A 24,398-nucleotide genomic window follows, 5' to 3' on the forward strand; every position below is an offset into this window, starting at 1 on the left:
CCTTCCTCTGGTTCAAGTTTGAATTGAGGGTATAAGTATAATCCGATTTTGGATCAGACGGAGATGTCGACTCCTGTGTCAGACAGCTGGGCTGTTTTACCTTTTCCCCTGTCAGGCCCTTGTCTCCTAATGGGCCATTGAGACACCGCTCAGCCTGCTCTCATCTCTTCATCAGCCGTTCATCTTCATCCCCAGCTCATGTAATTCCTCTATTTGTCTTCATCCCTGGGGCCTAGTGACCCTCCCCGAACCGCCATTCCCTGCTTCCCTAACAGCCTGCGAGGGAATTCATCCAATTACAATCATCAGTGTGCAATTGGCTGATTAGATCACAGCGGGCAGCCCGGCTGTGTAACAATTTAGCAGAGGCAGCTTAAATCGGATTCCCTCTGCACTTCAAAGGCGTGAGACAATCCGTTAGGACAGGGCCACGGGCGGTGAGGGGGTGAGGAGGAAAGTGGGACGAGGGACAGGGCAGCCAGCGGCCGACAGGGGGGGGTTTGCTGGAAATTCAATCTAGTATGCCATAGCTTTGGAAGCCGGCCAGCCGCCTGTCATGGTCACCATGCCAACCTGCGCCTCAGCACACCCCCGAGTGATGACCTGCCACGTGGCTGTGCCACTGGGGTGACATCAAATAGGCTCTTCTTTGGTGTAAATGAGGTTAGTGTATATTCGGATGTGTCGAGGATTTCATTTTGCTTATTTTCATGGCCGAAGGCATCTTTGCTGGTTTTTTTCCAGTGTGACTGTGGAAATCTCCAGTTGTTTTGCAGCATTTCTGTGTGTTGTCACGAATGCCTTGAGAAGTGGAGGACCCCCTTGGGGTACGGTAAGATGAACAGACTGAGAGGGGACAGTATTATGAGCTTGTTTTCCTCTAATGTGGAGCTGCATATGTCATAACTAGTGACTCCACGAGACTCTGACATGAATCAAGAGAGTATTATTTCAGTGATGAATGACTTGTTGGTTACATGCCACCCATTGTCTCTTCAGCCATCCCTATCTCTTGTTCAAACTGTCCGTGTCCCTATTTCTATCTCCTCATTGCTGTCCTGCTCTCTTTTTCTTAATGATATATGGCAGGACGCCTCGTCCCCTCCTTCCCCTCACCCCAGAATCAAATGCCATGGCTCGACCAGCTGCTCCATCCATGGACTGTCTGGAAGATTACTTGGAATATAGTGTCACTCACGAATGTCTTTTATCTTTGCACAATAAATAACAACCAAACATGAGTGAAGAGGAACGCCATGTACACAAAAACCATCTGGTGGCATGAGATCGCACAACAGCACTTTGAAGCTGACACAGTCTTTGGCACTCAGAACTTCAGCAGTTATATTATAGATCAGCTTTTTAGCAGTGGCCTGAACACAAATAAACTGGATCAGAGAATATTGGTGATCATGTTTTACCAGCACTGTAAGCCTCCACCTTCATCGCTCAATCTCCAGAAGCAAACCACAGACGGTAAGGGATACAAACCACTTCTGACAGTTGCCGAAATCTCCGACCTGTGGATGACTCTGAGTTTTCAGGTGATCCCCCATGATGAAAGCAGAGCCTGCTCCCCAACAGGGTGTGGCAGGTGTCGGCTGCTGTGGCAGGTGGATGCTCATCGAAACTAAATGTCACAGCAGGACAGTCGTTGTCCACTGTCTCTGGTAACAACCGCTCACCCCTTTGGGTGGACGTCACAAGCCTATGGATGACTCAGTTCAACTGGAACCACCCTGTCAGTGCCTCAGTGCTGGAGACGGGGTTGAAGTGCACAAAGAACATGATAGGCATGATTCTTGTCCTGAGAGAACCTCTCATAAAACAAGACACTCATGAGTGTGAGATGCTGCACACGGTCACACGGCTCATGCCCTTTGTGGTTAAAAACATGGAAAGGCTCTTAAGGTCTCTTTAATGTACAACTTCAGCTGCTAGGGGTCACGAAGTCAAAATAATAACAAAGACCAAGATTGATGACATCATGAAGCAGAATGGAATTTTTGCCACATGATGTTCTCTGGTTGTTGGGACCCCTGTTTGTTTGCTACCAGAAGAGCTTTGGGGACAGAACAAGCAGTAAAGGGCAACGAATAACTGCGATCCACTAAGAGTAACCAATACAAACAGTGGAAGGAAGCCGACTCGCTAACTGGCTAACTGTTTGTTTCTCCATCGTCGTATATCGTTTGCCCAGGAAGTTAAACCAGAGACTGACAGAGCCAGAGGTAAAGTCAAATTGACCCAGTTACAAGATGACCAACGGGAAACGTTTTATTACCTTGAATGAAATTTGAATATGAGGTTTGAACATTGTTGGAAACATTTTGGGATCAAGTATGTACAAAAAGTCTACAAAAGATGTGCATAATACTATTACTGCAATAGCTATCATTACAGTTGTCATTGCTGCTCCCTTCGTCTGTGTCAGACATTATCCTTTTGATACTCCTCTCTACTTATGTTGGTCACTGTCTCATGAATATTGGAACGTTCTTCTTCTTACATATTATATCTTTAAGTCTCTATTGAATGCGTCAACAAATCAGAGCGGTGAGTTAAGATTTGTGAGTCAGGTGTTTCTAAGGAACTGTATTTAAACTCTCTCTACGTCCGCTAGAACTCTGAATGATGTGCTACGGATTTTCACTAAGTTACTTTGGCCTTAGATGATGTGACCTCTTCAGAAAACCAAGACATCTCATTCATTTCACAATGAGTGTCAAGAGTTGTATAGAATAGGGCCAATCTGTAACTGTGTAGATGACTTGCATGATACAAATACCAAAGGTCCTGAGGTGACGGACGGTGGCCAGATCAGACATATGAACAAAGCAGATGTGCCCGATCCCACCCACATGACAGCCACCTCCATGTCTCCTTCCCTCTCTTTCTCTCTCGCTCCCTCCAAAGGTCTGTTTTTGGTGTCAACTATCTGTCTGCATATTAGGTGGTCTCTGCCATCAAGCTTCATTCTCTCATCTCTCCGTGTGTGTTACGGGGATGTGTGTCTTTGTGTGTGTGTGTGTTCTTTGGGTTGGGTGGGTGGCTTATCTATAAATAAGTATACTGAGGGGAGGGGTACATGAGGGTTGGACTCAGTCTAATAGTGCAGGGACAGGTGTCTAGGCTCACATTTCCCAAGTGAAAGATCAGGCCTGCCACTCTCCCCAAGGCTGCTCTTACTCACACTCACACACACACACACACACACACACACACACACACACACACACACACACACACACACACACACACACACACACACACACACACACACACACACACACACACACACACACACACACACACACACACACACACACACACACACACAAACACCTGATGCACAGCAATGCTTTCCTAGCTGGCATACAAACGACTCATCGGGTTAAGGGAGCGATGACTCTCCATTCATTCTGGGCCTGAATCACACTAAAGTTAGTTGAACTGTAGAGCTTAAGCCATCTCGACACCGTAAACCCTTTTTGGCCATTAACAGCCAACAGGTGCTACAAAACATTAACAAGAGCCTTCACTGTACTCTCACTTCACCTTCATGGCTTGGAGAGGATTATATGCTCTGATGGTGTATGTAACATGCACCAGGCCAAACTTTACACTAAGAGTAGGTTTGAAGTTAAACAAATTATTGAATTGTTAAAATTGGTTGAAGGGAGAAATTATTATTATTATTTCCAATTTAATATGGACTTCTCCAAAAAGATGCCAAATGTTTTACCCAGAACTTGACGAGAAAGAAAGCGTTGTGTGGCCCTTTGTCAAACAGGTCCTTCAGGCCTCCTTTCTTCTCGGGAAACTTGTCGAAGATCTGCCGGATGTCCACTGACTCCAGATAAGAGTCGCTGTAGCTCGGGTTGGACTGGCCGATGTGCACAAACAGGTGCTTGTTGAACTGGAAAGACAAATGTGAATATCTGGAGATGAGCCGAGCCAAAAAATGTCCGGTTTTCTATATCAACAATAATGCCAAGTGCAGTGTGCAATCGAGGATATGTGTCGCAATGGGCCTGCTTTTCCACTCCATTCATGAACATGTGACTTCCCGTTTTGTGTATTCATGTGCGCTATAACGCTGTTTCAATGAAATCTATCCAAGATAAAAAATTATTTATCAAATCATTTTTTGAATAATTTAAAGGTAAAGTAAGTGAAATAAAAGTTATTTGTGGGGTGGTGAAAAACAACTTTTGGAGTTTCGTACGGACAAAGTTACTTCTCATTCTTGTCTACTCACAGTCTCTGGGTCCTGAGGTTGTTCCAGGAAGGCAGAGAACTCCAGCATCCGCAGCTTAGAGCTGGCAATACATCTACCCTGCCAAGGAGGGGCACTGGGAGACATGGAGAGCCCCGCTGTGCTTTCATAACCTGCAACATAACCAGACAGTGACAGTGTAAATGTGTGGTTCCACTGTGATGGAGAAAAACTTGAAAATGCAGTGATATTGCAGCTATTCTTGTGAGCTCTGAGGGAGCTCTTCCTCACGAGCCGCGTCGTCTCATCACTTTGGCCGGCATGACAGCCTTCTGTCAACACAGCTGGGGAGGGAGGGAGGACACCCACCTGTTATGGGGGCCGGGCCAGACGCTTGCATGGCGTAACTCTGCTGGGAGAAGGGCTTAATGCTGGGGAGACGAGACAGACGAGAGGGAGACGCATGTTATGCACTGTCTCACCCTCATGACCCCATCTCACGTACTAATTGGACTGCTTGACCTCTAAAGATGCAGCGGGCAGAGAGGTATGCTGGGAGTCAGACAGCTGAAGACTTTTCTTTATAATTGCACTGACATGTTGTAATTTGCTCTGAGATTCATTTCCTGAGTGAAACATATCTAATAGATATTAAGCTGATCACATGAAGAGTGACTGATGGATACTGCAGCAGGTCAGAGGACGAAAGAATGTCTACTCACTCTTCATGGCCGCCCGGCTGTCCTGGAAGTGCCCCGTGCCAAAACTGGAGGGAAATCAAATCAAGTGCAAATATATTTACTCATTTAACAGTTGAGCTATTGTTTATATTGAGAGCATTTCAAAATAAATAGAAAAAATGGATTGCATTTATAAAACTCTGCTCTAGTCTTAATAACCACCCAAAAAATTTACAGTACAAGTTTCATTCAACCATTCGCGTGCACACACACTTGCAGCGTACTACTGTGTTCATTTCAGAGCAGCTGCCATGGGCAATTTTAGGATTCAATTTCTTGCCCAAATGTGGACTGGAAGAGCCGGCGATTGAACCATTGACCTTCTCGTTAGTGACCTTTATACTGAGGTATAAAGCTTAGAAGTATAACTTAAATGAATTGCGCTTAAATGTTTCAAAGGGCTGAAATTGTGTTTAGCATTTAAATGTACCTCACAGAAGTTGTTCGGGGGTCAACTCATTTGTGGCCAAACCCCAAAGTCTTTACACCAAATAGTGTCATCTACAGGATAACATTTTTAAAAAGGAAGAAAAGGTCAAATTCCTCAACTAATGGAGGCAACTCTGTTGGCCCACACAGGTCAAATCTGCCGGACGTTGAGACAGATGATCAGAACATAATATTACAATGACATTAAAATAAATATGATTGGTGTCACATCTGTAAAAATCGAGAAAACCTGACTGTATGAAGAGGGATAGGGGTCATGAGATTAAACAAACATCCAGGGAAATGATGTATCAGTATAAAAGGTGATGGTAAAATTCAGCTATGTGTCATTGAAACCCAACATTTTTTAATGGACACGAAAAGTTGTTTTATATAAATGTGGCCAGTGCTCAGCATTTCACTTTAACCTGAATAATGTGTTGGAGGGGAAACTGGTTAGGGACTCACCCCACCGCTAGTCGGATACGGTGGCCTTGCCAGGCCCTGGAGAGCCATCTTGTTCTGGAAGGCCGTGGGTGAGAGGATCTGGGCTGAGGACATGGTGGCCATACTCTGCAGGGCCTTGTCTTTGGCGGCCTGGTCCTGTGGAGAGCGACAAGACAGCGAGAGTTAGAGAAAGAGACGATTGTGCAAAGAGAACAGTCATCAGACTCCGATAGCGCCCCACTTTACCAGCAACGCAAGCCGAGCCCTAAAAGGGGAAACGGAGGGCTGAGGCCAGCTTGCATCATCGGTGAATCCCTGCCAAGCAGAGAGATGGAGAGAAGGTGATATTACAGTCAAGGGCCTTTGGGTCAAGAGTTAAGTTTATTGCTTTGGCACTGGCAAGCCTGTGATGACAACTAGCTTCTGTTGTAGGTCCAATCGGAAGACGAGGCAGGGCAACAGCGGTGATATGTTAATATGCTCATCATAATCGAAGCTGTTCAATGCCAATGCCATCGGAAATAGTTGAAAACAGGTGAGTGCTAGAAAACTGTGTCTCCTGTGCCGTGCGGTAAAGTGATACAGCTCTTGTTTTTGAATCCACTCCTTCAGCAGTTTCCAAACCACAGAGGACAACAAACACTTGCCGCCCTAATGGGCAAGGCCACACGGAGCATTCTTCTTCCAAGAACTGGCTAACACAAGGGCATAGCTGAAATATGGGGGGTACATGTGGCAGGGATCTCAGTTACACCAAAGATGTATTTAAAAAAGCCCGTGACAGGGGGCAAACCCTGTGACCAATGCAGGCCTCTGCCAGCTGAACCCTCCTGGCCACCGTCCAAGGTGAGGGAGAGTCCTGTTGTGTGCGGGTATGCGGATGAGCAATGTAAACTGAGAAAGTACTGGGGGGAAGGGGATGTGTAAGCGCTCAGCGTACTACACGAGAAAAACCTTTATTGTTTTACTTACCATACACGTAATACCTGGAAGGAATAATGCAGGGATTAATTTGTTCCCTGACAATTGTGTTTGGTTGGTCTTGTTCGTGATTGTGCACAGTAAGCCCCGGGCTGCCGGAGAAACGTTCACATTTCATCATAATGTATAAGCATGCCATTTACAACTAGCGTCAATTAGAGATTGCAATTAAAACAGCCAGTGGCTTGTGCCTTTGTGTTAACGGAATGTGAATACATGGCAGAGCAGGGGCCATGGATGTTGAAATACCTTTAACATAACACCAAACTTCAATATGAGAGGAGATAATGTAGAGTTAGAATGTTTTCAACATTCCGGCTGCTCAACTGGATTAAAGTCATGATAACAATAAACATGGTTTGATTATGATTTATAATCCTGAAAGATGACACATACTAATAACACTTATTAACAAGGACTTTCTTTATCAGCTTACAATCACAGATAAAACTATGTTACCCTGTCCATGGAGAAGTATTCATGTTATTCAGATTTGTTTACCTCCGCCAAGGCTTATCCTTTCATCTGCATTTGTTTGTCTGACTTATGTTAAGCAAGGTTACACAAACATTTTTTTCAATTAATTCATTCTTTATTTGTAAAGAGAGAATGTACATTAATCAACATTCATGCAAATGTAAATGCCACCAAGTTAGCTGACAGGCTAATTTTCATCAGCAGTTCCATTGCCCCAGATGTTGGTAGGAATCCTGTAGTGATAAAAAATAGTGCAATAATAATACAAGAATACAAATCAACTGATTTCCAGAAATATGGTGGAAGGGCATAGCTATGAAAAAGAAGAAATACATCCTATTTTAGAGCGAAAAATGTTTTTTGTACTTTCTTTAATATAGCGAGATAGGGGCCTAACCTTGGCGGAGGCATACACTCTCTAAAAGCCCCTCTAGTTATCAAAGTGCTGATTTGATTTTATCCCTTCTTCATATCCCTCCAATCATTGACATCTTCCAAAGCATTCACTTCATATAGAAAAATCAAAAAGAAGTTTAACTCACGTAGCGTACCTTCAGCTTCACCTGGATCTCTCTGGCCTTCCGTCGGGCCAGGACTTGGATGTGACTGGACACCTGGAAGACAGGTTAGACAACACGAATCTTAGCGGCTTTTTTTGGTGAGCACCATCACCCCACTGCAAAAATGCTACAAGTACAAAACTAACCCCCTCTAGCTGTGGGGCTTAAACCCTGTGGGTTTGCATGGATTTCCTCCAGGTGTTTCTATTTCCATGTCCAGTCTTAAACATGCATTTAAGACTCTAAACTGACTAATGGGAATATGTTTGTGTGTGACAGCTTGTCCACGGTGTCACCAAGGCCCATTGGGATCCATTGCAGCCCCCAGTGACTGCTCAGGTTGAGGTGCATGGTCTGGTTAGCTGGTTTTAATCTAATATATTTATTTTTATTCCTTTAATATTATTTGTTCCTTTTATTGGTTTGATGTGTCTTATTATTTTATTGGCAGAATTATTATTTGATTTAATGATATTTGATTCCTACGTTTTAATAGCTGTTTTAAAAAAATCTTTTTTTTACGTTGACCTGCACATGGTTTTGTGGTAGCTCATACTTTCTGCATCACGTTGTGCTTCCATCTCAAATTAAATGTGCTATATAAATAAGTCTCTGTTTGCTTGTGGATAAACGCACTTATATTGTTTATACTATATTCACATGACTTCATATACCTTAACAAATTCTGAAAAACAGGAATCACTTTGAGGAATAACTTTCTTTCTTTGGGGATTGATGTGATCAATCCCCAAAGAAAGCCTAACCCTAACCCTAACCCTAACCCATAATGAGCTATACCACTGATACACTGATCTCAGAAACAACTCCAACTTCAAATTTAATATTATTTACTCATTATAAAAGTGAAATACTTCCAAAACATAACCCAGTCATATTTACGTTTTTGAATGTACAAAAAATCTTTGCACACACCTCCAGTCTTTATGAGGGTGGCTGTGGCTCGGGAGGTAGAGCTGTGTCATCCACTAACCAGAAGGTCATTCCACGAGGAATGTAGAATTGCCAAAGTGTCCTTGGGCAAGATACTGAACCCCAAATGTCTCCTGACAGCTGTGCCGGCAGTGTATGAGTGATGCGCGAAACAGAAAGAGCTGCAGATAGTTGCACTGTATGAATGTGTGTGTGTGACTGGCTGAATGGCTGAACTGAACTGTAAAGTGCTCTGACGGGTCAAGACTAGAAAAAGCTCTATGTGAATACAGACGATTCACCACATCACAGCACAATAGTGTTGAACACTCTGAAGAAGCTGCTCTGTCAGTCCACTGCCGTTGGTGTCTCCTGTGCTGCTGGCCTGTCCCACCACCCTGATCTGATCCGTGACTGCCCCCCCACTTCTCATTTCGTTTTATTTCCCAAACGGAATCTGCCGGATAACTTAACGCGGACCCTTTCTCTCCACATCAATCATTGCCCCATACATCACTCCATCTCGGGTACCATAGGGAGGATAGAGTTCCAAATCCCCTGGGTGTCCCACCTCGCTCTCCCATCCATATCTCCGTATTCCCCAGCTTCACCTTCTAACAAGCACCAGATCCATGAGGTGGCGAAGAAATAACACCGACACTCGATCCTATAGCATCTGTGCATTTGGCCCCGGCCCTAAATCAATCGTCATCCCCAGGCCTCCGAGCCGAGGGGGAGTGAGAAGTGACAGGGGCTGCGCAGGGTGCTGGGGCATCACTCAGCAGGGTAGAGCTTCATGGAGGAGTTCAAAAATAGGGGCTGATTCAGACGGTGGCTTGCAGAGAACTCACCTGCTTCCTGGTCCTCGTCTTCCCCGTACGGAGTTTGATGTAGCGTGCAATCAGCTCATTTCGTCCTGTAAGAGTCAAGAACAAAAGCAGAGTTTACTCACTGGACGTTCACTCACGTTGGAGTTTTAAGACACTTTCCAACTCCAAATATTTATTGTCTTTCAGATTTGACTGAGAGGCCCAATATTATTCATAAATCAAATTTTAAGAAATACAGCACAACGTACAATACTGTTGTTTAAAATTGTCTTATTTCAAACAGGTGTTTACTTTTTTTTATAAGTTACTACCGTATACAATTTTCTTGTGTGAAGTATTTTTAATTAACATAAGAATATGCTGTTTTTCCTTTAGCCATAGTGTCCTCGAACTGAAAGTGTCAGGGGGTTAATGAGGAGCATGTTCTAAGTGTGGACCAATTAAAATGTTTACCAAAGATAATTATTGAGTTAGTGAGACTGCACCTCACGCTGTGCCAAACCATAAAGCACGACACTGAGGGATGAGGAAATGTATATGAGCTGTATATTTCTGTGCACATATTTGTGAAAAATAATTGTGCGCTGAGGTCACTTAAGTCACTGTATAATTAGCTAAATCAACTTCTCAAAATATGCCTGTGTGTGCACTTGCTTGCATGCACGTACAGATGCACGTGCAAACGTATTTACCCAATGTCAGGAGTCCAGGCTGTCAAGTGTGACATCGCAGAAAACTATGTGTATAAGTAAATCACCAAGTTTATACATCTGTGTTTAAGAGTGTACATCAGTCACTGTACACTAGGCATGTGTGTGTGTGTGTGTGTGTGTGTGTGTGTGTGTGTGTGAGTGTTTGTGTGCGTGTGTCTGCTGCCACCGCTGACAGACAGGTCACATTGGCAGAGCAGGTGGAGGCTGCAGCCATGCGATCCTCAGACCGGACTCAGGACAGACACGGCCAGTGACCAAAGGGGGCCCAGTCTGCTGAGGCTGCCCGGCAGCTGGTGTGTGTGTCAATGTTTATGGAATATGCCTTTACGCCCACAGTAAATCTTGGGCTTGTTCCCTCCCTCCGAGCACAGTCTCCGGTTACAGGGGAGGGCAACGGTCATGTGGCTTTTTTCACCCTCTTTCCAAAAAGATAAACCTCTAGTTTAAAGGCTAAACTGGATAACACACAAATAGGCATGTAGAGACAACTATACATATAAGGTTTCTGAGGTGCAATCCAGGAGGATACTCCTTCCATATTTTGAATATAAAAATAAAATGAATATATTCCCCTTAGCATCAGTCCTTGGTCAAGGAAGTGACCAAGAGGCTAATCTGGGTCCCACGTAATCCATATTCTTCCATATAGAATAGATTACACCAATTTGACCTCCAATACTAGTGTGTCCAATACTCCATGACTAGGAGGTTGAAAATCATTTATTTGGAGATATGTTTTAGTAGATTGCTATTAGGTGCAGCATAGGTCAATATGATGTACGGTTTTAGAAATGTTTTTTTCTTTTTACGATTGAATATATTTGACCTTTTCTGGTCAAACAAAATAAACTGTTTAAATAAACCATGTTGTTCTCAGCGGACATGGAATGGGCAGAATGTCTTTGAGATTTGTTACACAATAAACTTACCAGAGTAATATTGGAAATGATTAATTAAAAATAGAATGAAATGAATTGTTAATGGCAGCCATATAATTGAGATCAGCACATTCACGAAGAGGAACTGAGGGAAGGGAAGACGGACGAGTTCGGTTCCAGAGTGAATGACACGCTCACACACACACGAGTTTACAAGACTTTGCACCAGCTCTTAAACACGATCATTTTTCCCTTGGCACCACGTCCCCATGCGAATTAACACACAGATCAGTCACAACACACAAGTGACACAAACCCGTCACATTTTCCCCTCACATAGTGCCACTTGGGTCAGACCTCACAGCGCTTCACAAACCGGCCGATCAAGTGACCCCGAAGGATGAAGAGTGGAAAGCTGACACCCAGCTCAACCGCTATCGGGAATTTCGTCAGCCAATAAAAGTGATCCGATTTTGCGCGGAAGGCGATGCACCGTTTCATCGCCGTGGTCATGTGATCTGATCATCCTGTGCCTTTCAGTTATGAAGGAGGTTTAATGTGTTTTAAAGCCTCTGTGCTGTATTGCCAAATTCCTTTAAAAAAAAAATATTTGCAGTTTTAGGTATTCAAACTGAAAAACCTTTCAGCCTTTTCTGATGGGAACAGAAGGATGTTTCATCCATATTTTGAATAAAAAAAAAAAAAAATGAATATAGGCCAGGGACAACAAGGCTTCCCCTGAGCATCAGTCCTTGGTCAAGGAAGTACCTTTGAGCATATTGGCTAATCTGGGTCCCATATAATCCATATACTTCCATATAGAATAGATTACACCAATTTTACCTCCAACACTGTTGTGTCCAATACTCCATGGGTAGGAGGTTGAAAATCATTTAATTTGAGATCCATTTTAGTAGATTGCTTTTAGGTGCAGTATAGGTCAATATAATTCGATTGAATATATTTGAGGGACCTTTTCTGGTCGAACAAAATAAGCTGTTATAAAATATTTGCAGTTTTAGGTATTCAAACTGAAAAACCTTTCAGCCTTTTCTGATGGGAACAACCTGCTCACGTGAAACTATAGGTTTTCCTAAAGAAAATAAATCTAATTGGTATTGTATATTTTGGATGACTTTGTAATCATAAGATAAGAATGTGTTGTATTTTTAAGGGTTGAGTGTTATTTAATTGCACACAACAACACAATGTAGTTAGACAGGAAAGGGCTCTAGCAGTCAGAAGATCAACCAGGAACTAAAGGAGGCAACAGTTTAGTCATATTGTGGAAAACAATTTTATTCTGAGGAATATCCCAAAATTCTCTTGGAAATTAGATTGTAAAACCATGTGTTTTTTAATCACATCGTTTACGTTCACATTTTCCTTTCTGTGTCTGACACTGACGACCAGACTTCAGGAGCAGCAAAGGTTTTTAGAAAGGTGGTAACCACATCTCCTGCAAAATCCCTGCAGCCTAAAAAGACTGGATGTGAACTCAGCTGCATGGGTCGACATAGGAATCCACTTTTCGACAGCTCAAAAAGTGTGAACCAGAGAATGAATCAGTCAAAAAGAGGAAAAAGTGGTCGATATTAGTCCTGGTAAAGCTCCAGATTCCTGAAAAACACACACACGCATGTGCATACACAAACACTCAAATGCACACACACACACACACACACACCTACACAAAGGCACACACACACGCATTACCCAGCCGCAGAATTGCCTTTGTGTGAAGCTTTTGTGGACTAAACCCTTCTCTCAAATACTGTCTACTCCCGTTTATACACAAAGTTGCATGCAGCGATAAAGACAGAAAAATCCCACACACACCCAAACACACGCGCACACGCACACACACACACACACACACACACACACACACACACACACACACACACACACACACACACACACACACACACACACACACACACACACACACACTTCAGTCACAGTCGAGGCATTCATTCCATCTAAATCTTATTTTCCCTTCAGGGCTGTAACTCCTCAACCGTTTAGTGTTTATCAGGAGGTGCACTCGCCGACCGATTGTTTGAGCCCCTAAATACATATTTCTTTAATTCCCCGGGGATTAAGAAAGTGTTCCACATTTCCCTCGCAATCAAAACTGTTGAAAAGACGAATAGAGAGCTTTGTCAAAGGCCTCACGGTACTTTGACCTCAAATGAACAACAAGTTGCCCGTATCGAGTTCCTCCAATTACAGCGGCAAGTTCTGCCAGTTCCCGGCAACTTATCTCCCGGAAGCTTCACTCGTACAGTAGGATGTGCATTTTGAGTCCAATCCAAGAGGGATATTCAGAGTAACAGACACAGACGTGTGAGCATATAGCAGATGAAGAAGAACCTCTCACGAATTCTGAAAAGCAGCCACTCTTCTTCATTCGGTCCGCAAGGTTTTTCCATATTTAAATTTGAACTCATACCTCAATTTTTTTATTGCACCTTCTAAGCTGTTCAAGCTGATTCCTCTTCTTGTTTTTATCTTCGTATACTATGCACATTAAGGTTTGCTGCTAAATTTCATTGTACACTGTGCAATGACAGTAAAAGGATTCTGTTCAATCCTATTCTCTTCAGATCCTTGTGAAAAGATTCTACAGACTCTCATGGGAGTTGTTGTCAGACTTTATCTTAACCTGTACAAAACCATGTTAACCCCCAACAATACATACATTTTTGGGGATTAGGATTTATGATTTGAAAAACATATATTTCACCACCAAACAAGCCCAAGGACACATTGTTTTATTGACTGCATCTCCACTCAATATGAACCAGGTAATTATTTAGAGCATTAAACAGCTTCCTTAATGGGCTGTCAAAGAGGCTTTGCTTCATGGTCCTGTCTCAGACATCCGATGCCCTACCAGTCCTCTGTGAGGGAGCGCTTGGGGAGGGGCCCCATCAAAAAATACCCTCCAACACACCCATCAGATCAGAGGGGGGACTCAGTCACACAGCGATGAGATCATGATATCCAAAGGGATCAGCACAGACACAGAGCCAGTGCCAGCCAAGGCTGCAGGAAAGTCACATAGGAACATTATACCATCACCCACTGCTCCACAGTTTGATGTTGTTTATCACATTGCCTGCGGTCACGGACTTAACTTGGGGAAATCTGATTCTGGAAAACATTTCTTCAGGGCATGAAAAGAGACTGACCCGCAGCACAAGCAAAGTCACTACTGTTATGTTCAGAACTCCGAAAACCTTAGAATTTATGAGTTTACTGGGAATATTTCTGTGGCTGGTTCCAGTTGGTTAAGTTTCCATATTGTATCCTCCTTAATGTTTACAGCCAGAAATGGGGTAGAAGTCTCTTTTACGTGACTCCTCGTTTTAGAAGTTGCTTTAGAGTCAAGGGTTTTCTGACTGAGTGGTCCTCTGTCCGTCCCACCTCCCACTAGGGAGTGAGGTGTTTCCAAACCACTTCTTCCAATTTTGGTTTTTCCGAGCCTTATACAATGATTCCTTCACAGATGCATGGATAATAACAACAGTAAATAAATTAGTTCCCATGTGGACCTGCTGATTTTATATAGTGGCACCATCATACTGCAGACATGTCTTAGATTTGTGGTCCTCCTTCTTGAAAATGGGCAAAAACAGAAACAATGTGAATAATCATTGACTTCAATTGTATTGGATTCTGCTGCAACAAAGTTTACCCCTTAAACTCCAGAAGTGAATTTTCATTTTTCAGGGAACCATCCCTTTAAAGCCATTACTGCACTGAGCGATTGGTATGAGGACACTTTGACCTTCACCCTTTATGACAATGTCAAGGGATTTTTAGGATATGACAATGGGGACTGGACCTGATTAACAACAATGCAACTGACGAGCCTGGGGGATGTCTGTGGATGCACCACAGCATAATTCGGCCTGTGAGACATTCAGGAATAATAGAAAAAAAATTCAACAAGCAAGTAAATAAAACTCATAGCAGCAAATAAGTTTTTTTTATACAGTAAATTAAAATAGTAGAGTAAGAGGTCTTTCAGGGGGTCCCCTCTGTGTGCCTGACAGGTCACTGCAATGAAACAGCAAACATAGAATAAGAGATAACACATAAGCAGCAATTGTGTGTGGGATCACTGCTAAATGTCACACTAGATAGGAGTTGTTGTCTTTCCAGGCCATGCATCCTGTGGAACTTGCGACTGGAAGGGGTAACGATGTGCATTCTCTTACTCTGCACGAAAAGTCTAGCCACCAATGAAATACATCATCCATCCATCCATTATCTAGACCTCTTATCCTTTGAGGGTAGTGTGTGTGTGTTGGGCGGAAACCAAACCCAGCTGGCGTATCGTAGGGCTAAAGTACAGAAACAAACAACCTGCAGAAAACCCACACGGAGGGAAGAACATGCAACCTGCACACAGAACTTTACATTGCCGTGTAGCATTTGAATACAATTATGTAATTGTGTAATTGTGTTGTGGGCAGGGCGATCCCGGATCTAGAAGTGGGCCAACTTTCTTTCTTAATTTTGTAACTTTCTTCTGTGCAATTAAAATCATGTTATATATTTCATTTGCCGCGTCAGAATTTCCTAATAACTGAATTGCAAGATGGACATAAGGCGGGGTTTCAAAAAACTATTCTCTGATTAAAATTGGATTTCATTTGAATAATCCCAAACAGGTCCCCGAGGAGAAAGGAAATAATATTTTTGGTGCTGTCAAAAAAACTAAACAATACACAGAGAACAACCGAGCCAAAGTCTCCAGTTGCTACAGTTTGTTCATCTACTAAAGCAAAGCGGCTGTTGAACTTGTTTTTTAACATACTTTAAATTGTCTACGCCTGCATCATTAAAAAGATTCTTCAGTGTTCTGTCTAACTGCACTGCGTCTGTTCACAACTTCCTTACTGGAACTCACCACCTGCTTCCACACAGGTGTAACACATTGTAGTGGAGCTAGTCTGTGTGTGGCACGTGTAAAAATTATAATTAAATAATAGTGATTATTGTTATTATTATTATACCAGGGCTTGGTTGAATTTTCTATTGTGACACGTTCTTTCAAACTTGGAAAAAACTCTCAACACTAACTCCACTGTGTGAAATGCTTCCCACACCAAATGTCTAATTACCCCCCCGATCTAAGCGGTCTAGATCCGGGACTGGAACAGGGAATTGCTGTGGCACTAAGCAGTGTGCTGGCAGCTCAAAGTGAGTGAATAATGGATACATTACAGATCATAAGGATAAGAAACACTACATTTCATAATGACCTTTACAAATAAGCTGTATTTAATAAGGATGTTTTAGATCGTGATCAATAACCGACTGAATCATAAAGTCCTATCAGTACGTTCCAACAATGGAGGAGGGTTTGAAGCTGAACATTGGAAATGAACTTTATCCAAACTTCATACTGTATGAAATAAAACAGCCTTGAACATTCACTAACTTGCAGAAAAGCCACTTCCGGTCTTAAGACAAACATCAAAACTATATAACTCCTTCTCTCCTGAAGGAAAGGTGATGCTAACAGACAGTTTTCATTGTCCTGCTCAGGCCTGTTAGGAAAGGTCAAGGAGAGTTGGTGAAGGGGGCCTACAGTGTTCCTCACAAACTCAACCTCTGGGCCTGGTCGCTCATAAATCTGCCACTGACGAACAGTGCTGTGGTCATCACTGGCCTGGCCTTGTCTGATATCTCACTCTTTCTCTCCCTCTCTCTCCTTCTTAGATTCTCTCTCCCTCTCTCAGCCCAGTGCATTCCTCACATTCCCATATACTGACCGGGTCTTGCATCTGCTGCTCCGGCATCACCCCGTGGGTCCATGTCCTGTGCAACAACCGCTCTATGTACAAAAGCGCAATTCAATCTATTGGACACTTAAAATATGTTTTTAGACTATAAGTAGCATTAAAGCAATTAACATCGTGAATACCGCAGGCATTTCTGGAGTAAAACATATTTCATTGTGTAGGTCTGTGGCAGAAATATTTTAGTCTATTTAAGTTCAAAATATTGAACGTGGTCAGTGTGTGCATTCAGTGTTGTTTGTGGGTAAATGTCTAACTGTATGCCTGCTGCCATCCACCCTGAAGACACATCTGCCTGCCAAACGTTTTCCCTCCGCAGCACACATGCCCCACTGTGTCTGCTCAGGAAAACAAAGGTCACATTTAGGCTGCAGGAATGTCTTGGCTGGGTGTTATTTCCCCTCTTATAGAGTCTGGATGCAGCCGACCGGGCTCTGAAAAGACCTCTAACAAGCTTCCATACCAGATTAAAGTCCACCGCTGCATAAGTGAAGAACCAGAGACGCAACAGCATGCTGGTTCAGGATTAATACAACCACTAAGGATCTAGTTTAATCTAATTTAATTTAGAACCCTGATACAGCATCAAAACTATTTAAAATGTTTATGACTTCTAGAAAGACAGCCTTGTTATAGAGGAATGAAAGTTTTCCAGCTCAACACGTCTAACCTGTCTAGCTCACCCACCTTGCTGATCTGAAAAGTCTACATGAACTGAAAGTGACAGCTCTGTTATGAGCCTGTCGCTGCTCACCCTGTAATTTCAGTTACGCTGTGAGATATGGAGTGCATTGAAAAAAAGCAAGTGCAAGAAAAGAATAGAAAGAAAGCCGTCTCTAGATTCTAGGAGTTCATTATCAGCAGGACGTTTCCTTGAAAAACCTGCAGAGAGTGCTAGATTTATTCCCCTTGTATATCCAATATCAATCTCTGCACCCATCAGCTTTGATCAAATTAGTCTATAGGGAAACGGCAAAAACAATGAAGCTTGTAGTGTGGACAGTGGATATCAGTGCCAAGCCTCTTCCATTCACCGTACACTGTTTACAGTCTCAAGAGTTTCGCTTGACTCACGAGTTAAATGTTTCTCTGCACAGTGATGGCGTTTTCAGTCCAGATGACATTTTGGCTATTAGCTATCTGCATATGATGCGGCATCTCAGTCAAGGTGTTCCAACTCTTCTTCTCTCCACATGGAGAGCAGCCAAACCTGCTCAAATGCGATTGTTCAAACTAGAAACCAGAAGGCTTCCCACCTCAAAATCTCATCCTTTGGCAACAGATTCTTGATATCTACGAAATAAATTCAATACTAATAGTGGGTAAGCCCCCTTCTGTCTGTCTCACAATTTTTCTCTCCCAATCGATTTCATCCGTGTCACCCTGCATTATGCAGTAGTTCAAATATCCAAGCGGAGAACTGTGGCGCTGTTACATAAGCAAACTACAAAACCCAGCCTCTGAGGCCTCTTCGAAAGGTCAACAGGTCAAGGGGATCTCTGGTGAATCTCTCACTTTACTGCCAAAGTTGGGACCTGGGTGATGAGAAGCTGTTGCTTTCCACTGACCTTTATATCAAACCCTTAATGAGGATCACTTGAGACAAAAACATATTTGCATCGCCTGACAAGGAAACGGACATGTTGCTCAAGCGAAGCTCAGCGGGAGCATGATTTACCGTGTCTGTCTTCTTTGTTCTGAACTGACAGAAAAACCGAGCCACCGCTGAGGAACGCTCTGTTGACTTCATCCACTTCATTGACACGAGCGATCCCTTTTTTCCCCCCCACAGGAAGTAAGAGCCATCAGAATGTGAGAAAAGTGCTCGTCTAACAGATGTGAGGAAATCGAGCGTGACAAAACCAAACAGCTGCATAAAACGTGTGACGCAAGATTCAAAGCTGCGGGGTTAAAACGATTCAACGGAAATCATTAAACTTAAATTACAATTGCAAAGAAGTGGCTCATAAATTTATATGGCAATTATATTGCAGCAAATCAACACGGACAATAGTCATAATTCCAGTGTCACATAATCCTAGCGGGAGCTGTCAGGCTTTGGTTTCCTCAGCACTACGAGTTCAGGACTGTTTTTCCATTATTGCAGCATGAGGCCTTCGGTCAGACCGCAGGGCACGTCTCCCGCTGAGAGCCACACAAGGCAGGACATGTTTTCCTTGGCAGATGCATGTCAAATTACCGCAGGAGCGCACAACCGCCACAATATCTGTGACACCGTCCCTAATAGGCGAGCTAATACGTCTGTTGAGTAACGAGCGCGAGGGCCAACGCTATGCACAGCATTGTGGGAGAAAAATGCGCTGAATGCCCATGAAATATGGGATAAAGACATTCCACGCAATTTAGAAATCTACAATGGCGAAGGTGATCCGAAACACATTCCCTTTTGTTTCGCTGCTTGGAGACTCAATATCATGTTGTTAAGCCATGAATGGCATTCATTCCTCAAAGAGAGAATTCAACCTAAAATTCAGAGTATGTCGCTCCCAGATACTTACTTTGCTAGTTTGTTTTGTCTGTGTCCATATTTTGCTTGTGCAAAGGAGACTAAATAACATATCTTAAACTTTCAAGTCATGTCTTCACCATTTCACATATGCCTTTAAAGATATTCTCAGCTGATATTTGATTTGGCCACCTGATTTAACACCCATCCACCAGCTATCAGCACTTAAACAACATTAACAACACTAAAGACCTTCAAAGTGGATTTGCAGCGATTGTGGTTGCTTGAATGACTTGAGTTGTTGGCCACTTGTGACCCGGGGGATGGTGATAAAAGGGCGGAGGGAGGGACCGCGGTGCTGCAGGGGCTGCTGTAAGAGAAGAGCTGGCCGTTTAGGGGCAATGGGGGCAAAGTGGGCCATGCATGGGTTCAGTCTTGCCTTATTTCCCAGGTCGTAAATCTGGATTTGCAGCAGGGGCTGTCAGGTTGAACTCAGAGAGCAGCTGGAGGTGAACTGAAAGTCAGACAGACTGACGGACAGAGGGGAGAAGAGGTTGTTCATGACGACCAAGGCAGACAGGGATCTGAGACAAAGAGATGTGAGTTGTTAAATCACAGAAATAGCAGAGAGCAGGGGAGGTAAGAACAAACACGCCCCAACTTTGTCTCACATATGGAACACATACACACACAAACACACGCACAGGGACAGGTGTGACAGACAGCCCAAAGGCCATGCAAGACACTACTGCCCACCTCAGTGTTTATTTGTCCAGCCCCCTCCTCCTCTCAGGCGTTCAAAGGGTAAACGTCTATTCTGGTTTAGGGTTACAGCCGAGCTGCCTTGAACCCTCAGGCTCCCGAGCGCACATGCCATTCCTGGCGGGCCAACTCGCTCCCTGGCGTGCATCACCTGCCCCTGACCCACACATGGAGGAAGGGGGCACCTCCGTGCCTGCCTTGCCAAAAAACACCCCCACCACCAACACCACCCCTGTCCGTCCATCCCCCTCGCTGTGTGATACAGGATGAGCCACCTGCCCCTCTCTCCTCTGTCCCCCTCCAACTATTATTACAGGCTTTATACGGGTTTAAGTGTTGATCAGAGGGTGGCCGTGACCTCGATAGTTGGCTAAGCTAGGCTAGGCAGGCCTAACGGTTAAAGGAGCTGTCTGGCACAGTGGCAATACAAGGCGATGACAGACGCCGTCTGATAGTGCCACTACCTCTGTCCGCCACGTTTTTTTCCCCTCCAACCAGATCCGCTATCAAACAGTAACGCGGGAGGACACTCTGTGGCCAAGCCATCTGTTACCGAACATCTTTCAGCGCGATGTCGGAGTGGAATGTCCCTTCACCTTCCCCGAACCTGTTTAGCAATGACATGATCCGAAGTTTCACTGGGGGAATACCTGCAGTATCGTCATCTCGCTCCTTCGGCTCAAATCATTATCAAATATAGGGTAACTAAAAGCTCATCTCAGGAGGGAACACTGTGGTTTCTATGAGTCTGCAGTTGGTAACAGAAACTGGAAGGGTATTAAGAGAGTGAACGGTCCAACAGTCACCTTATGAAACCAAATTGAAATTCATTAGATCCAGATTTTTATTTGGATCTGCAGCCAATTTCACACATCAGTCCCCTAAACATGTCATCAAGATCCATGAATTATTCTCTGAGAAAACAAGGAAAATGTTTGAAACTCCTTATTGCACAATGTTAAAGAAAGTGAAAAAAAATCCTGGATCCACACCAAATGTTAATAGGAACCTGACCCGTTTTCGTTCCCGTCCATAAACACACACTTTCGTCATAATCCATACCCCAGTTTTTGTGTAATCCTGGTAACTACCAAATGAAGTGAAAACAAAACCTCCTTGTCGGATGTAATATCTGACCAAGCTAGAGACTTCTCCATCCATACCACTTATCCTCTGGAGGTATCACAAGGAGCTAGATCTGATCCCAGGTGACATTGGGCCGTTACTTAACAACTTAGAAAATGTCACTTTATAACTTTTGGCAATAACACAAAAAAGTTTGTGGCCATGTCATTTGATCTCAAACCGTGTTCTCTGAGTAGGACGTGAGAGTACCATTACATGTCATTTAGCTGACGCTTTTGTCCAAAGTGACTTACATTTTTAGAACTCTCAGCATTTATGAGGGGCCATTTAGGGGTTCATGATCTTGCCAAGGACACTTAGGCATGCAGATGGGAAAGAGTGGGATTCGAACCGGCAACTTTCTTGTTGCAGAACACACGCTCTATCCCCTAGGCCAAGAGTTGATCCTATAAACAAAGATTTTGGAAGTAACATGAATAGCTTAAGTGCTCAAGACTAACAAGGCCAGAGCAAAGTTCAGGAATGATGCTTGAATGAATGTTTTATCAGTTCTTTGTTGTGGTGGGTCTTGTTTTAAGTTTTAATTGTTTGTGACATTTCTTCTCTGAAAGTCTCAGACAACTGTTTTCATTCTCCTTATAACCACTAAGATGAACAAACCCTGAAAGAGAAGCATGTGTTGTGTGTGTGTGTGTGTGTGTGTGTGTGTGTGTGTGCAGAGGAATGAGGTATTGAGTGTGTGCTCCTGTTTCTGATACATTGTACAGTCAGACTGAACATTACTGGACCAAGTGGAGCTGACAGCTGTGCAGGAAACAGGAGTGATGTGAAACATGAACATAAGGAGTGGTAGTGAATGGGGCTGTGTGTATGTGTGTGTGTGTGTGTGAGCGCGCGTCTGTGTGTGTGTGCGTGTGTGGGAATGTGAATCTAAATTGTCAGAACATATGAAATACTGTTTTTAATGGGAAGTGTGCAGACGTGGACTTGTATCTGTTTATAACCACAGTATTGCAGATATGGCTTTCAGTTTTTATAAGATAATGCATTCACTGCAGGTGGATCCTCCATCATCTTCTCAATGCAATATATAAGGGATACATATGAATACAAATATATAGGGATGTGTAGAAGTTGTGTTCTAAATTCAGGGGCTGCATCCTGCGAAGGACCCAGTCTACGCTGCCCATGAGCAAGGTGGTCTTCATGGGCCAAGTAGAGCGCGAAGGCCGAAACGAAGTGAGTCTACAGAGGGTTTCCATGATCGCTGTCACCACTTTGTCCTGGCCTTATCGCTTTCCCCTAGCAACAGAGCTGCAGTTGGACACGAGAAAGTTTTACTGCCCCTTGTTGTTTTTTACATGTGTACTGTAGCCTGATAGGTTGGCCTGAGAAGGATCCACCTGTTGGAGCCTTTGTTTCTTGGGGATGAAAGGATGAATATGTCCTAACTTGGAGGAGCCTTCTAAATGGGACAGTGTTTCAACCATTGCATTTGTGTGGAAGTCAGTAGCTCCTCTCCACAACAAACACACGCACACTGAAGACACATATTTTAGACTATAACTTCAAATTTTAAACTATCCCCAACCCTGGTGGGGGGGTCACTGCCATGTGAGCTGGTCCCCAGGCCATCTGTGTTTAATCATATCATTGGAGGAGAACATTAGTAAGATGACGATAGAGGTGGGCGTACCGTACATCTTGCCCTCATCAGAGAGGATGATCTTCCTGCGGCCACAGGGCGGGTAGATGGCCAGTGCCTCCTGGAAGCTCTGCTCGATGTCGGGGCTCCATACGCCCTCCGCATCATTTTCCAGGGGTTTGTCGAGTCCGTCCCCCAGCTCCTCACTCCCGCCCCTGGGGGAGGGAGCCGTCGACCACTCCGCAGACGTGGTGGGAGATCAGGAAGGGGACCACAGAGCAGCGGAGGGTGGAGGGTCAGGGGAGCTGGGGAGGTGGGGAGGTGGGGGTGGACGTAGAGGGACAAGGCAGCCGGGATTGGATCTGCCTGTTTGGAATCCACGGGTGTGAAGGTGGTGATGCGGCTGGATGTGGGAGGTCAAACCTGGGAATCAGAAAAAATAGATCAAATTTATATGGTACTGAGTGAGGAGGAAGTTACACAAAAACAATGTTCCAAACATATTACTTATTACTTTACTGCTGCTTGAATCTTTTAATTAATCAGTGAATTATTAAAGCCTTCAATTACATGTTTTGTGCAAACAACAGATAAAATTCGAAAGATACCGAACTAGAAATAATGTAGATTAATGTATAGCAGCAAATTCTCACACTAAAGTTGAACTTTAAATTAACTATTATTTCTGATATTACTTATTTTCACCAAACAATTGATAAACTATTCATTCCAGATCTGATCACGAGCAAGAGATTTCCAGGCCGTTCTGATTCATTCACAAAATCCCAACTTTTCAAGAATGCAGAAACCTGTGTATTCAGAATGTCCCCTTCTCGTGTGTTTGGGTCTCATAAGCTCCGCTGTCCAAACTTGACAGACCATGTAATTCTTCATATAACAGGAGAAGACAAAAGCCACTGAGATCAGACTGAAATGCTCCTGAGAGCAGCTGACATCATCACCTTATCAACCTGTAGCTGCCGCATTAAAACTCTCATCGATCTGACGGTGGACTGTGTGATCACATCACAGCTGATGATGCTGACTTGGAAAAGGCCCTTTGGATCATAATGTGTTAAGTGCCACGATGAAAGTAAAGACACAAAGTGGCACCGAGCGTTGACACAACAGCAGCAGAGGACAGGGATGGGGGTGTGGGGGGGGGGGGGGGGGGATAAAGTCAACAAATGAGGAAACCCATTAAAGTGGGATCACCGTCCCCAGACAAACTTAGACACGCATGCCAAGGAGGATCATACAAGGATATTAAGGCCTGGGGGCTTTTTAGGTTGCCCACCTCTCCATCGGCACTGCAGCTGACTGCATCATTAAACTTAGAATCAATGTGTTTCTGGGTGGGGGGGTCACTATGGCATGATCAAGCTGACTTAAATATCAAAAAAATATATAAATTT

The 24,398-nt window shown here is 43.7% G+C and overlaps 1 protein-coding gene across 5 annotated transcripts in view; it reads right to left on the reverse strand.

Moving 5' to 3' along the window:
- Window positions 1-24,398, reverse strand: part of LOC133955232 (transcriptional enhancer factor TEF-3-like) — a 37,652-nt gene that overhangs the window by 6,262 nt on the left and 6,992 nt on the right. Inside the window, exons 2-10 of one of the 5 annotated variants that reach the window (XM_062389960.1) lie at window positions 23,035-23,406; window positions 9,635-9,699; window positions 7,845-7,907; window positions 6,082-6,150; window positions 5,857-5,991; window positions 4,942-4,985; window positions 4,589-4,650; window positions 4,262-4,392; window positions 3,746-3,919 (exon numbers count right to left, since the gene is read on the reverse strand). In XM_062389960.1, the coding sequence (XP_062245944.1) occupies window positions 3,746-3,919; window positions 4,262-4,392; window positions 4,589-4,650; window positions 4,942-4,985; window positions 5,857-5,991; window positions 6,082-6,150; window positions 7,845-7,907; window positions 9,635-9,699; window positions 23,035-23,041 (750 nt within the window). In that variant the 5' untranslated portion in view covers window positions 23,042-23,406. Of the gene's footprint in view, window positions 1-3,745; window positions 3,920-4,261; window positions 4,393-4,588; window positions 4,651-4,941; window positions 4,986-5,856; window positions 5,992-6,081; window positions 6,151-7,835; window positions 7,908-9,634; window positions 9,700-23,034; window positions 23,407-24,398 lie in introns of all 5 variants that reach the window. The other 4 variants (XM_062389959.1, XM_062389962.1, XM_062389961.1 and 1 more) reach the window with 4 other exon arrangements.

Source organism: Platichthys flesus, chromosome 6 (assembly GCF_949316205.1).
Source record: "Platichthys flesus chromosome 6, fPlaFle2.1, whole genome shotgun sequence".
NCBI classification, from domain to species: Eukaryota; Metazoa; Chordata; class Actinopteri; order Pleuronectiformes; family Pleuronectidae; genus Platichthys; species Platichthys flesus.